We start from the raw sequence: 15036 nt of genomic DNA on the forward strand, positions 1-15036 counted from the left end.
AGCGGGCGGGTCAGGAGAGGTCTGCCACGCCATGTGGTCACCTCCGGGGCAGGTGGGGATAGAACTCAAGCTGAAGTGGCTTTAGCTTCTCAGTGCTGCGCTTTAACCCGCTGCGCCACCAGGGAGGGCCAGGGGTCGACTTTTTGGAGGTGAATCCATTGCAAATCCATGCTGACAAATCCAAAGCAGGGCGTGAGGTGGTTGGCTCAGCGGGGTGGGGTGGGGAGCCCCCTGGAAGGGGTACTCAAGGACCCGAGAGGCCAGGGTGAGACAGGTCGCTGCCTGCGTGGCTGCTGATGTCATCCAGCCGGCTCCAAGCCGCAGGGCGCAGGGAGGCCGGAAGCCGTCCTTGATAAATGACAGGGCAGGACCTGCACATCTAGTGGTGACAGCAGTGGGGGTGGGGCGGAGAGCCGGTCCAAGGCAAACAGTAAGGAAGGGGGGAGGGTCTTCTCCATGTCACGTCAGTCTGGGAGATCAGTGGGAACCAGGCCCTGGGGGTAAATAGGTAAGCGGGAGGTGGCAGATGGGCCTGGCCTCTCCTCTGCCATATGTGGGTCCATGTCATGTGGGGGTCCAGCTTCAGTGGTGGGGGCCCTGCCCCAGGGTCTCACTTCTCCCCACCTGTCCTCTCTTTCCGGGCCTTCATCAGGCATCTTCGGACAGTGGCTGCAGGCTCTGCTTCCTCAGGTGACCCTGACAAGAAGGTGGCCTGTCGTAGCCAGTGAGGGTGACTGACCACCCACCCCCTCTCATGGCCCCTTCTCCCCCAGCCCTTCAGGAGAGCGGGCAAGGCTGGGAATGAACAGTGGGGAGGTGGGGGCCAGGTGGCGTGAATGTGGTGGATAGGCTCCCTGTGTGTGAAGTGCTTTCATCCAGTCACCTCTCCTCCCAGGAGCCCTGCTGGGGTGGGGGCTCTGTCCTCCCTGCTGTGGATGAGGATGCCAAGCTTTGGGGACGCTCCGGGGAGGCCAGCTGCTAGTCCGTCTTTGACTCCTGGCCACTCTCTGTGGCTCTGGTTGGCAGAGGCGGCTGGCAGAACCAGAGGATTCAGAAGAGAAGGGTGTGAGCAGCATGTGTGTGGTATGAATGTGTGTGTGTGGTGGGGTGTTTGTATCTGCCAACCCCACCGGCTCTTTTGTGGGGCAGAGGGTGTTTTCTTTTTCTTTTTCTTTTTTTTTTTTTTAAAGATTGATTTACTGATGCATACAGAACTGGGGTACAGGTCAGAGGTGCAGGGGCAGTGAGAGGATCCACCAGAGACAGAGTGGGGAGCAGAACAGGCCAACTGATGAAGTACACTGCTGAGGGGAGCAGCGGGCGGGTCAGGAGAGGTCTGTTGCGCCATGTGGGTCACCTCTGGGCTGGGGATCGAACTCATGTTGAAGTGCCTTTAGCTTCTCAGTGCTACGCTTTAACCTGCTGCACCACCAGGGAGGCCCCAGAGGGTGCTTTCTAAAGCCCGGGGCCAGCTACAGTGTAGACACCCCACAAAGTACCCCAGGACACATATATTGCAGGTCAAGACTGAGGCCCCTTCTATGGCAAAGGCAGGGCCTGGGGGTTCAGCCCAGGGTCCAGGCACCCAGGCACTCCAACCCTAAAATGGCTTCTGACCCAAACCCACCCTGGCCTCCTGTGGGCCCCGAGAGCAGCAGTGAGACCCAGTGTGAGTGACGCTGCATGGCAGAGACATACACGGTGAGGGTCAGCCCCGGTGTAGACAAGAGTCGCCCAGAGGCCAGGCGAGGACACAGACAGTCCCAGGGTCCGGAGGACCGGGCTCTCTCCTTTCTCCTGGAGGCCCCAGCCCTGGCGCTGGAGACGGGTGGCCATTCCCACTCCTTTCCAGGCTCTGCTCCGCCACCTTCTCAGTGCCCGGGGCCCGGCTCCTGAGGTGGAGCTGGACTGGTGCTGCGTCCAGGCAGGGCCACTTGCAGCTGGAACAGCGATGAGTGACGATCCAGAAACCAGCTGAAGGTCGGGTGCAAGGGTCCGGAGAAGCTCAGCCCTGGGGGTCACAAGCCCTGGGAGGACCCCCAAAGAGAACTGGACCCACAGTCCAGCACCACAGCACTCAGTCCAGAACAGAGACCGGTGAGGATGGCGGGAGGAGCTGGGCCCAGGGCTCTCCCGGGAAAAACCATCCAGCCGCCAGTGCGCCAGCAGGAGGGGACCCGGCCAGGCGGGGAAGCTCTGGGCCCTGGGGTGACATGTCAGGGATTGGGGGTCCTGACTCCCTGCGGGTGGCCCGATCTGTCGCTCTACCATTTACACCGATAGTGGGACTGGGGGAGTGGCACCCCCACGAGTGTCCCCTCCCTGACCCTCTGTGGGGAGGAGGGACCGGGTGCTTATCAGGTCATCTCCTGGCCCCGTCAGCCCAAGGGCTTGGTTTTTCTTACAAAGCTTCCCAGGCTCTGGGCCCAGCCTGCGTCACTTCAAGGTTGAGGTGGGGCCAGCAGCTCAGGGGCAGGAGAGGGGCTGAGTGGTGCCAGCGCTGTCCAGCGGGGCGGCCTCATGTGAGACAGCAAAGCCACACGAATCCAGGGGGAGCTTGGCCCCTTCCTTCGATCCTCAGCTGAGTGTGCAGAGGGGCAGGGGCCTGGGTGGGGGGCGGTGGCCGGGGACGCAGGGAGTCTGCTCAGGGGATAAGCTCAGGGTCTCTCTGACAATGGCCCACCCTGCTCTGAACACGACACCAGGCAGAGTGATTCAGGGATCATGGGGAGGCTGGGGGTGCTAGGCGCTGGTGAGGCCCGGTGGGGAGCACAGACAACCTGACTCAACGCTGCTTGAGCCCCAGAGTTACCATTTACAGCGATAGTCCAGGGGGCAAGGGGAACCCCCACAAGTGTTTGGTGGAAAGCTCTGATTCAGCCGCGCCCCGGGAAGGTGGTGGAGGCGAATGTGGAGTGGTCGAGGCTGGGCATCGGGGAGCCCAACACGGGCCAGCCTTGCTTCTGTGTAGCAAAAGCAGACAGGGAAGCGGGTCTTTTCTTCTGTCCTTCCCACATCACGCTTCGTTCCTGTTCCTGGAAGGCCCCAGCTGGCTCCACTGAGGAATGTTTCAATTGGAGAGGAGCACTGAGATTCAGCCCCAAGAGCAGCTGGGGCCTTAAGGAGGAAGGTAATAAGCAGCCAGCCTGTCTTGTCTGGGGGCTGCTCTCTTGGGCTGCAGGGGGAGGAAATGGGGCCAGGGCTGGGGAGAACCCCGCAATCTTGGCTGTTTGTTCGGGGACCTCGGAGGAACGGAAATTCAGCCCCAGGGTTGGGGTGGTCCAAGCAGGGACCCACTCAAGCGGTGACCTGGAAAGACTGAAGGCCGTTCACACCGTAGGGGTTGGGGGCTGCAGGGCTTGCTCTATGGGGAGGCTGGGAGGGGGGATGGGGCGTCTTGGGATAGCCAAAGCGGTCTCCCTGCGTGAGAGATGCCCAGCCTGGGGGCCAGGGTCCTCCGAGCTAAGAGCGTCACCAGTGCCTTTAATCTAGTGCCCAGGAAGAGGGAGGTTTACAGATAGATACTCAGCCGCAAGGACGGGTTATCATGCACTCAGGGGTGCCAGGGCCAGAGGGTCCAGGGGCTCGTGGGCAGTTCTCCAACACGCACTCACACACCGTTCTCTTCTGAGTGTACTTGTTGTTCATGGACACTGTAGTTTGGGGGCCACAAATATGCCTCCAGAAATCGGGGCTTAATCTGGGCTCCCCTAGTCGTCCTCATGTCAGGATGTCCAGGAAGCAGAGCACCCCTCCGCAGGAAACAGCAGCACCCCACAGCATCCCTCACCCTGGCACCCCACAGCATCCCTCACCCCAACAGGACGTGCTCAGCTCTGCTCTGACCCAGCCACAGGTGACGGAAGACCCTGAGGACGAGGGGACCCGGCCTCCTGGGGCTGTGCCCCGGAGCGGGGGCAGCTGTGCCCGGAGTCTCCAGATCCCTCACCCTTGGGGACAGAGGGGCTGTCTTCCATGAGACATGGAACCAGCAGGAAAGGAACAACTCAACAGCCGCTGTTAACACGTGGAATATTTTGCAAGCCTAAAAAAGTGTCACCAGCAGAGACCGGACACTTAATAAGCTGCTTTTCCCCAAATGGTCCCTGAGGTCAGTTTCATCATCAAAAAACTTAAAGGTCCCTTTTCCAGAGCAGGGTGAGACAGGAAGCAGCTCAGTGCAGGGTGTGGGGGTGCAGGAGGGCAAAGGATAGCGAGTCCTAACCTAACCGCTGGGCAGGGAGCTGTTAGGGAAGGTGATCCTATCCCAGAAGGTGGGTCCTCTCGCCCTCCCTCCCTTCCTCTTTCGATCTTGCTATATATTTTTTGGAAAAGATTTACTTATTCATGCACTCAAGAACTGGGGTACAGGCCAGAGGTGCAAGAGGTGAAAGGATTCACCAGAGACAGAGTAGGGGACAGAACAGGCAGATGGACTGAAATACACTGCTGAGGGGAGCAGCAGGGAGACAGGAGAGGTCTGCTGCGCCCTGTGGGTCACCGTGTGGGTCACTCACGCTGTAGTGGCCACAGACAGCTTCATAGTGCTGCGCTCTAACTCCCGGTGCCATCAGGGAGGGCCCCTCCTGTATTTTTTATCAGAAAAATAAATGTTCTCATTTAAAAACAGATAGCACTCACGGCTCCTAATGAAAGCCGCCTCTGCCCGGTCCCACCTGCCGCAGCCCTTTTCCCACAGCGGCCACCTTCTTCCACTTGACTCTCGCTGTGCGGGTCATCCACAGTCCGAGGGTCGTGCTTACACCCCACACTGAAGTCTTCAACGTTCTACATTGTTTACTGACCTTGTTATGGCCGATGAGTTCTTTCGCTTACACTCTGCTCCTCCCTTTGAGACACAGCCACAGGCCCATATTTCCATCAACATCATGAAATTGTTGTTTGCTGTGCATAAAGATTACGTACCTGGGCCCTCCCTGGTGGCCAGTGGGTTCAACCGCAGCACTATTAAACTCTCCACAGCCACTGCAGCACCGAGTTCGATTCCCAACTGCGGAGGTGACCCACAGGGTGCAGCAGACCTCTCTGACCCGCCCACTGCTCCCCCCAGCAGTAGATTTCAGTGGATCTGCCTGTTCTGCTCCCCACTCTGTCTCTGGTGGATCCTCTCACCCCCCACACCTCTGGCCTGTGCCCCAGTTCTTGTATGCATAAATAAGTAAATTTAAAAAAAAAAGATTGCATTACCTGTCTTGTATGACTTTTAAATTTTCATCCAGTTGATTATTGTCCCCACACCCCGCGTTCACCATTTCTTGTGTCTGCGGTGCTATCTGTCCAGCCCAGGTGCTCCAAAACCTCTTTCCCCCTGGGCAGATGCCCTGTAAGTTACCAGTGGGGTTTTCTCGGGGCGCTTGTTTCCCAGCTTTCTGAGAAAGGCAGGACGAGAAGCCAACTTTCCTCTGCCTAGCGTGTCTACAGATGCTTCACTCGACCTTGCTTTTGATAGTTGATCGTAAACAGAATTTCAGGTTGCAATAATCGTAAATAGAATTTCAGGTTGCAACCAATTTCCTTCCGGAAATTGGAAACTGTTTTTAGAATATCTTCTCGGCCCTCCCTGGTGGTACAATGGCCGCAGTCTCTTCAATGCGAGCTCCATCCCTGACCCAGAGGTGACCCACATGGTGCGGCAGACCTCTCCTGACCCGCCCGATGCTCCCCTCAGCAGTGTACTTCGTCCATCTGCCTGTTCTGCTCCCCACTCTGTCTCTGATGAAGCCCCTGCACCTCTGGTCTGTACCCCGGTTCTGTATGAGCAAATAAATCTTAAAAAAAAAAAAAGAATATCTTTTCATTTTCATGAGTCAGGTGCCATCCAGATTCCTGATTCCCCTGTGATTTCATCTCTAGGGATTTTCTCCACATTCCGCACCCCCCCCCATCTTTTTCTACCTGTGAGTTGGGCTCTCTGTGATGGCCTCAACCTGGAAATCTGTGTCTCTCTGCCTGGGAAGTTGTCCTACATTAATTCTTTGGTCATTTCTTCTTCTCTTCTTCTATTCTTTCTTCTGGACCCCTATCAGCAGAGTACTGCAACGTCTGATTTTATCTAAGTTTCTTATATTTTATCTCCTGGATCTTTTTTGTTCTATCTTCTAGGAGATTTTCTTAACTTTGTTCCAATGCTTAATTCTCTTCAAAATATTTCTCCAATATTTGTAAGCTTCAGAGGCTTTTTCTGATTCCTTGATTATTCTTGTGTTTATTAGATCCACTACTTGTTTTATGGATATAAAGCTTTCATTTATGATAACTATATATGTACATTTTATTTGAGGTCTAAATGACAAACAGTATTATATTGGTTTTAGTACAACATATAGTATTTTTAACTATTTCAAAATGATACTACAATAAGTCTAGTTAACATTTATCATCATGCATAATTACGCATTTTTTTTTTCTTTTTAAGACATCTGAAATTAGTAACAGGCTGATTTTTTTTTTTTTTAATGATGTTCCTGCAGGCCTCCCTGGTGGTATAGGGGTAAAGTTTCAGCACTGTCACATCCATGGCTTGAGTTCGATCCCTGACCAGGGAGATGACCCACATGGCATAGACCTCTTCTATCTTACCCACTGCTCCCCTCAGCAGTGTATCTCTGTAAATCCACCTGTTCTGCTCCTCACTGTCTCTCATTTCCCAACCAATGTCTTACACCCCAGTTCTTCTACAAATAAATAAATAATGAATTAATTTTTCCTGTTTCTCTGTGTTTGCTTTCCTGGATTCTCTCTTCCAAACTGGAGGCTTTCTCCAAATCCTTGGCTCTCCACTCATGGTGAAACAGACAAGTGGAAGGATCTAGAAATTCTGTGCATAGGCAGGACTCAGGACTGTGCAGCCTATTCTAGATGGGTTTCTGTGCAGATTTTATCTCGGGCACCACCACAGCCTAAATATTTGGGTCCCTCCCAGATCCCCACCGATGTGCGGAGTTAGGAGTTAGCCTTTGGGAGCTCCTGAGACCTTAAGGGTGGAACCCTCAGGGATGCGATTTGTGCCCTTATAAAGAGACCCCAGAGGGCCCTCCCTGGTGGCAGCACAATGAACATATCTTCAGCCACTACAGCACAAGTTCAACTCCTGGCCAAGGAGGTGACCCACATGGTGCAGCAGACCTCTCCTGAACCGCCCACTGCTCCCCTCAGCAGTGTGTTTCAGTAGAGCTGCCTGTTCTGCTCCCCACTCTGTCTCCGGTGAATCCACTCACCCCCTGCACCTCTGGCCTGCACCCCAGCTCTTTTATGCATAAATAAATAAATCTTAAAAATAAAATAAAGAGACCCCAGAGAGCTCCCTCCTTCTTCCCTCCAAGTGAGACACAGCAAAAGATAGCTGGAAGGAGGCTCTCTCAAAGCACAGAACCTGGGGCCCTTGGATTTCAGCCTCCAGAACTACAGCGAGGGCTTTCTATTGTCTGTAAGCCGCCAGTCTGTGGGATTTTGTTACAGTTGCCCAAACAGGCTCAGAAAGTCACCTTCCAGAATCAGACCTGAAGGCCTCTTGCCTGGTTGGGGCCTTGCACCTCCTGAGTTCCGAGTGAGACTGGGACAGCAACAGGGCTCGCTCAGGCTTTCACAGACTTTTTCTTTTCGCTCCTCATTATCGCCACCTCACTGTGCCTATGTCCCCAGTCCTGGAAGGGTCTGTGTCTTCAAGGAGGGAGCTACTGCTTCTTCCCAGGCAGATGGCAGACAGTCAGGCTGTGCAGGCTAGGGCGTGGGGCGTGGAAGCCTCAAGCTTCTCCATGGCTAGGTGTCCAGACTGTCCTCCTGTTTCAAATCTGGGGTTTGCCATAGACACTTCAAGCACTGGGTCATCGTGTCACCCCAAAGTCCCTCTGCTGGCATCAAATTGTCACCTCCCTCATTTGCCAAGCCCTCCTTCTAATTCCCATCTTCAAAATCTGGCTGTGGCTTCCTTTCCTCTCAGAGGGTTTATGCCTTTCTTGTTCCGTTGCTTTTAAGGGTTCTGGCAAGCAGACATAAATGTGTCAAAAGTGGTGCTTTAAAGCTTGTGTGAATGAAATGCGTTGAAGAGACCGTTGTTAAGAATATATTGGACAGCCACCAGGGAGGCCAGGCAAGGGGACCTGAGAAGGCCATGAATGGTCCCCTGACCCCCACCAGGGATGCCCAGCTTTCTGACCCCCTGAAGACTGTCTAGAGATCCCAGGAAGGAGTGGATTTCAGAGTGCCTAGGCAGCGTTCCATGCAGGTCTTTGGGTGCTGTGACCTCTGTCATTTCCCTCACCCAGAAAGCCTGGAGAAGAGAATGGGCATCCTATGTACAAGTAATGTTAAAGCCCCCCACAGCCCCACACCCTTCCTGTGATCCAGGAGTCAGGTGGGGAGCCTCAGGAAACCACAGGCCCCTTTAGTCCCACAGAGGGGCCAGGAGACTCCCAGGCAGCCATCCTGGGGTGAGGGGCAGGGGACAGACAGCCCAGCTTCCTTCTTACTGGCTGTTAAAGCAGGGTCTCTGGATCAGCTAGAACAGAGATCCTGGGGGACCCGGGGCTGTCATGGGGTTGACAGGCCCAGTGGCTGATGGTGGGGCCCACACAGCACACAGGGTCACACAGACACATGTGGGTGCACAGTTGCTCATATTCACCCCTCACATTCACACAGAAGACAGGCCTGTATCTTCTCTCAGAGAACACATTTCACTTTTCTGTACACACACACACACACAAGTGCCTCTCTTATCTGCCTAAATTTTAGACAGCGAGGAAGGATAGAGAGCCCTGGGGAATCTCGTGAGATAGGCTGGCACACACCAGCCTCTTCCTACCCAGCCTCACCTGGGGCGAGACTGGTCCAGGAAGCAGAAGGACAGTTCACGAGCAGCCCCGGGCTGACATTACAGAGCCCCCCCCCCAGGGAGTTTGGAGGAGGTGTGTTCTTCCGAACACCCACAGCGTCACCCCGTCACTCGTCTGTGTCCTGCCTTCCCGCCACACGGAAGATCTGAGAGCCCGGCCGATTTCATGGGTGGAGATGTGGGTGGGGCGGACTGCCTGTTCCCAAGGCAGCTTATCTTGTTGCCATAGTAACAAGGTTCTGCCTTTATCCTGTGCAGCCCTGGTTTTTTGGTGGAACACTGTGGGGTTTCACCAGGAGGTGGTGAGCCCCCACCCCTTCCAGGGGAGAACATTTCCCTCCTAGCCTAGGCAGGGAAGGGCAGTGTGACGCTAGGAAATAGGGCTGGGTTTTCTTGCAGATCTCCTATCCTTTCCTGCATAACCCCAGCGTCCCAGCTCCTGGGACCTCCACGAATGTCCCCACCAGGCAGTTACCCTTTCCTGATGTCCACCATGGCTGACTCAGATGGAGACCTCGCCTCAGTAGACAGGCCGTGGTAGGGGCCAGGCGAGGGTGTCAGGAGACTGATGACACATGCCATCACATCAGGCTGTGTGCCTGGGGTGAGGTATTGATCTTTGGGGACCTCAGGATTCTCCCTGATGAAGTTGGACATAATCCTGGACAGCAGTTACGACGAGGACACAGAGACGTGACGCATGAGAAGTGCTGGACCCAGCCAGGGTTTCTCAGATGGGAGGTCCAGGCTGATAGCCCTAGCAGGAGGACTAGGGGTTGGGGCCTAGTTCTCCCCAGAGGCTCTGTAGGGCTGGGGACGTGCACAGGGTGGTGGCTGGCATCACCACCCACCTCCAGTTGCCTGCAAACTGCCTGGGACAGGGGAAGATGCTGACAGTGGTGTTGGGCAGAACTGGGGTACAGGCCAGAGGTGCAGGGGATGAGAGGATTCACCAGGGTGGGGAGCAGAACAGGCAGATGCACTGAAATAAACTGCTGAGGGGAGCAGCCGGTGGGTCAGGAGAGGTCTGCTGTACCCTGTGGGTCAGCTCTCTGGCCGGGGATGGAACTCAGGCTGCAGGGGCTTCGGAGAGCTTCATAGCGCTGCACTTTAACCTGTTGGGCCACCAACAGGTTAGGGAGGGCCCAAATATTTGCCGTGATTTATTGTTTGTATGTGTGTTCGAAAGTCCTGCTCACCCAGAACTGGGAAGAAAACTACCTGGTCCTTCACCTCAGCTAGTTCGAGAAGCACAGACTTGATAGCTAAGTCACCTGAGGTCTATTACAGATCCAGCTGAAGAAAGAAGGGGAACAAGTTGTTAGCAGCCCCAGAAAAATGAGCCACAAATCACAGGGAGGGTGAATCTGCGTATTTCCTTTATTGCTCTGGGCAGAACTGCAGGCCCCTGCCCTGGCCCTCAGCCCCACAGGCTGGGAGCCCTCTTCCGGGGTTTGGAGCTCAAGGCCTGGCATCCCTGGCCCCCTGGTCCAGTCTTGGCTTCGGGGGCGGCTGCCTGCCGCTTGCCATAGCGCAGGCCGAAAGAATTCCAATTGTACGTGGGCAGGTCCTTCTCCCGCTGCACCAATGCTTTGCTCCGGGGGGCGGGGATCTGCCGGCTGCCTGGGGGGCACACCCCGGGGTGCTGGGGCGAGGCGGGGTGCTCTGGAGGCGGGCACAGTGAAGCTCCTCGGGGGCTCAGGCCAGTACGAGCCACCCTCCCTTCCTCACGGCGAGGGCTCTGCTCCCAAGAGCCCGGGATCGCCCGGCGTTGGGGCAGCAGGCCTAGGACAGAGCCACAGAGAAGCTGCTGAGCCGCCTGGCAGGGCGGTGGCTTTAGAATCCCTCTCACAGCCCCACCCTCGCCTTCCCCTGGGCTCCCGATCCCAGTGGGAGCCCCAAGTGGCTGCCCGGGGCCAGAACACCTGCATCTTGGCTAGGAAGCTTGGTTTGCTCCTCCCTGCTTCCCCATAATTTTGGTTACAAAGTTGTTCCGGAATTTTCTTAAATCTCTCTCATATTAATTCTTCTTTTCAGAAAGAAAATAAGGCGTCACTTGGAAATAAACTGAAGTATTTACTGACCACTGAGCTTGGTGCCTGGCTCTCTGTCCAGCTCTCTCTGGGTGCCGGCACTGGACTGAGATCTCCTGGGGTGACACCCGAGCACCCCTGAATGAGAGTGCTTGAAACAGTGCCTTGTCATAAGAGAGCCTGAATAAATGTGCGCTAAATATATAAAAGCTAATGAGCTTGCAGTTACAGAAATCAAGGAAGTGGAATTAAAACCATTTTGCCCCCTGCCCCCAATAATTGTGACCCCCCTCAAACAAGTCATCTATGTATGACTCAGGGAAGGGTGAGAAATCATCTGGGTCACTTTAACCACCTCCCCTTTTCACACTGAGGCGAAGAGGCTAATTTGAACGCTTTTCACATGTGAGACTCATTCTCTGTTATTTTTGGCAGTAGAGAAGTGTAACTCGAGTAGACACTGCCCACAGCCATTTGTGGCAGGAGATTAGTGGAAATGAAGCCTGATGGGTGAGTGGGTGTGTGTGGGGCGGGGGCTTGAGTGTTGGGGGGCTGGCGGTGGAGACTTGCTCCTCAGTCTCCTGGCACTGGTTGGAGCTAATTAGAGGGCGCGGTTGGGAGTTAGGGTAATCTCCTTGGACCCCACCCCTTGCCTAGGGCCTGGCTGAGATGGGAAGGGGCCCGTAGCTTCCTTCCCAGCTCACCCACAACGCCAGCAGCAGGATCACAGGGGTTTGCATCTCACCTAGAGCCTTTGACCCAAAAGAACCCAGGACTCAATATCTGAGGGAATAGTGATGAAGTTATTCTCAGAGAGGGGGTGCCCACCCCCAGAAAAACACACACACACACACACACCTGATCCCAGGAGAGAAGACTCTGAGCAAAGCATACCTGGGCGGGATGCTCTTGGGACATTTGGGGTATCTCATGCACAATGGTGACACCTGTGTGCAGAACGTGCCCCAAACTCCGTGGATAAGCAGCTGAGGTGCAGGGGCTGGCATTGTTACAGCTCAGGCCACTCAGACGTACTCCAGGGGCCTTTTGCTCCCTGACGTTGGGAAGGCGTCTTTACTGCCCCGTTTCTCTAGTAAATTCCTTCCCGACAGATGGGCACAGAGAGGTGGGTAGGCAGAGAGAGCCATGAAGATCTGGGAGGGGGGTGACGAGCACCCCAATATGGATGAGCCCCCCAGGTTATGATACCAGTATGACATCCTTTACTTGGAAGGTAAGTGGGGTCCCTCAATGAGCTGTATGAACCCTGCTTTAGGTTTTCCACTAAATGCCGTGGGAAACGCATGTCAGTAGGTAACTATGATCTGAAAGATAGAAAAACCTGATTTTGCAACAGCTCACTTGTTCCCCCTGTCCTTCTCCCTGACAATGCATACCTGAGCATCTGGGATTCTCCCCAAGCGCCAGCTTTTCTGAGGTCTCCCCGAAGGAGGTGGCACAGAGGAAAAGTATCAGCTGCCAATACACCCGTGAGTTCATCCTGGTAAGCAGACAGGTCCTGGAGGTGACCAGACAGAGGGAGGACCAGGTCAGGCTCAGTGGCCACAGCTGGGGCACCATTCCCAGGGCGGAGACCCCAGGGCAGGGCGGAGACCCCAAGGCAGACAGTCCCTGGCAGAGGAGGCCCCAGGACTGGGGGTGCCTGAAGAGACATGTGGGGGTGAGACTGAGCCCACAAGCACAGTCTAGCCAAAGTGGGCTCCTTTGGGTGGGGCTGTCAGGCAGGCTTTCTTGGGGGCAGTCAGGTTAAGAGGAAGGATCCAGACTACTGAGGGCCGGGGTGCCCAGGCTGCAGGGCCCAGGACTCAGATCTCAGGTTTGCTGGAGAGGAATGTTGGAGAAATGAGGGGTGAGATGCCGTGTGTGGAAGCTAATAGGGAAGAGTAAAGGGGGACATGGCGAGCCGTGGAGTGGACAATGTTGAGGTCCACGGTTGCATAAATCCAGTACTTCCTATGAGTCCAGCTTCCGGTTCAAATGTGCCTTTTCCGACCTGACCCTTACTCCCTTGTGCGGCAATAAAAGCTTAATTCTTTTCTCTTTTCAAGAAAATAGGAAGAGAGGTAATCACCACAGCCTTGATGGCACCAGGATTTGGCACTATGATTTACCAGGTCAGTTGTGTCCTAGTCTATTCCCTGTGGGCTCGGGTGAGATCAGAATTGCACTGACTTCATGACTTTGGCTGTTGAGAAGGGGCCTATGTACCCTGACCCTCACTTCACCCCCTTTGCCCACTCATTCACCACCCCACACCTCGCCCAGCTCTCAAGTCTAATATCTCTTTGAAAGAGGCTCTTTGAAACTGTCTAACAAATTTGGTTAAAGACAACCGATGGGGAGGCAGAGCTATGTGGGCTTCAGCGCTGCCTGTAAAGCCTCAGGCCCCCCTGGGTGGGCCGGGGCGAGGCGGGGGAGGACTGTCATTAGCAGCTCAGCTCCCAGCGGCTGCTCAACACCCCTTCTCTGTTCATGTCCCCACTCCTGAGCCCCACCCCACCTGCCCTCCACGACTCAGACATGGTAGGGGCTCAGCACCCTAAAACAGGATCGGGAGCACTGAACTCTGGCCCAGCTCTGCCGTCTGTGCTGTGAGATGTGAGTGAGTCGCCTCGTCTCCAGGCTTATTGGTCTGTCTGCAAAATAAGAGCACGGGACAGCGTCTGCCTGTGGGTCATTCACCCTTCAGCTCAGTGACGCCCTGATGCCCAGACCACAGCTTTCTGTAGCTGCTGTGTAGGGACAGGGCCAAACCCGTGGAGCCACCAATGTAAAGCCAGTTCTTTTGTGGCTTCAGACCATGGAGGGCACAGGGCCCGAGGGAGTTCAGAAATCCTTCTTCTTTTTTATCCTTGAAAGCACCAATTTCTTTCAATCTTTTTGGACACATACAGATAAGCACTTTGAAATAGTTTGGGGAGCTCGTGATGCATCAATTCCTTTGCATTTATGCCAGACAATTTAAAAGCTAATTTGAAGTTTTTTTTCTAAGGTCGTTAGACTAAATCTATGATTCAGACGTTTGGTACAATTTAAACGAAGTGCACACGTCTGGCAGGCAGTCACTGAGCTCCAGGACCTGCAGAGAGTGGGTGGGGCAGCCGGACGCCTGTTGACAGTCTAATTCTTACTCAAGTGTGTGTGAACTCATCCTGAAGTCAGGCTGCTCTAGACTACTTAAGAATGTTCCGTTTAACAAAATCCAATTTAAACTGAACATGAACAGCGCTAGAGCAGAGCCACCATGGAGGGGCAGAAGTCACTCCTGGAGCCTAAGTGTGGTACTAGGAGCACAGGGACTGGGACACGGGGCAGCTGACCCCCCCCCCACACACACTCAGATATAGCACACAACACAGAGTCACAGCAGATCATTTCTAAAGCGCTGTAAATGAACCTCCCTGCTGGTGCAAGGGGTTAAGTCTTAGCACCATGAAGCTGTCGGAAGCCTCTGCAGCACGGGCTCCATCCCCGGCCAGGGAGCTGACCCACATGGCGCAGCAGACCGCTCCTGTCTCACCTGCTGCCCCCCTCAGTAGTGTGTTTCAGTCGCTCTGCCTGTTCTGCTCCCTACTCTGTCTCTGGTGAACGTCTCACCCCCACGCCTCTGGCCTGCACCCCAGTTCATGTATGTATGCATACATAAAGAAATCTTAAAAACAAACAAGCAAAAAACTCCAAGGGACAAAATAGCTGTAAATGCCCATCTGGGAGGCGCGTGAGAGCCCCAGGGACTATGGGCTCCCCAGGGCCTCTGATCTGGACCATCAGGCTGGTTTCTGCAGGGAGTGGCCCTTGATTGGAGTCTCTGAGGTTTAAGAAGGCAGTCTCTGCCGCGGGGGAGGAGGCTGCAGGTGGGGGCTGCAGGCCCACCAGACCTCCAGGAGAGGAGACAGGGGAGGGGGCCTTTGGCTTGTGTTGGTGAGCCTGCCGTTCTGGTGGTGCATTCTGGGTGCTCTGCACAAGCAGGACCGTGAGTGGGGGAGGGCAGTGGGCAGCTGCGTCTGAGCAGGTCCGGGTTCTTCTGTGCCCCCCTCGAGGGCACTGCTCCTCCCCACCATGGGGTGCTGAGTCCCTCTCATTGCATCTCCAGCACACTCTCTCTCTCTCTCTCTCTCTCTCTCTCTC

At 54.9% G+C, this 15036-nt stretch overlaps 1 protein-coding gene across 1 annotated transcript; it reads right to left on the minus strand.

The window, feature by feature from the left end:
- Nucleotides 1-10274: 10274 nt before the first annotated feature.
- Nucleotides 10275-12387, minus strand: KISS1 (KiSS-1 metastasis-suppressor). The gene is made up of 2 exons (XM_004685269.1): nucleotides 12285-12387; nucleotides 10275-10639 (listed from the first exon to the last, which is right to left on the minus strand). Exons 1-2 carry the CDS (start codon nucleotides 12385-12387, stop codon nucleotides 10275-10277), a joined length of 468 nt encoding a protein of 155 aa, XP_004685326.1.
- Between the last annotated feature and the right edge of the window lie 2649 nt (nucleotides 12388-15036).

This window comes from Condylura cristata, unplaced genomic scaffold (assembly GCF_000260355.1).
Source record: "Condylura cristata isolate star-nosed mole 26May11 unplaced genomic scaffold, ConCri1.0 scaffold00018, whole genome shotgun sequence".
Lineage (NCBI taxonomy): Eukaryota > Metazoa > Chordata > Mammalia > Eulipotyphla > Talpidae > Condylura > Condylura cristata.

What these genes read in the sequence shown, in the direction of transcription:
- KISS1 (XM_004685269.1), bottom strand. Translation starts at nt 12,387, where the DNA reads ATGAACTCACGGGTGTATTGGCAGCTGATACTTTTCCTCTGTGCCACC. An exon ending in GGAGAATCCCAGATGCTCAG is followed by an intron (nt 10,640 to 12,284) that starts GTATGCATTGTC and finishes GCTCTGTCCTAG; the next exon opens with GCCTGCTGCCCCAACGCCGG.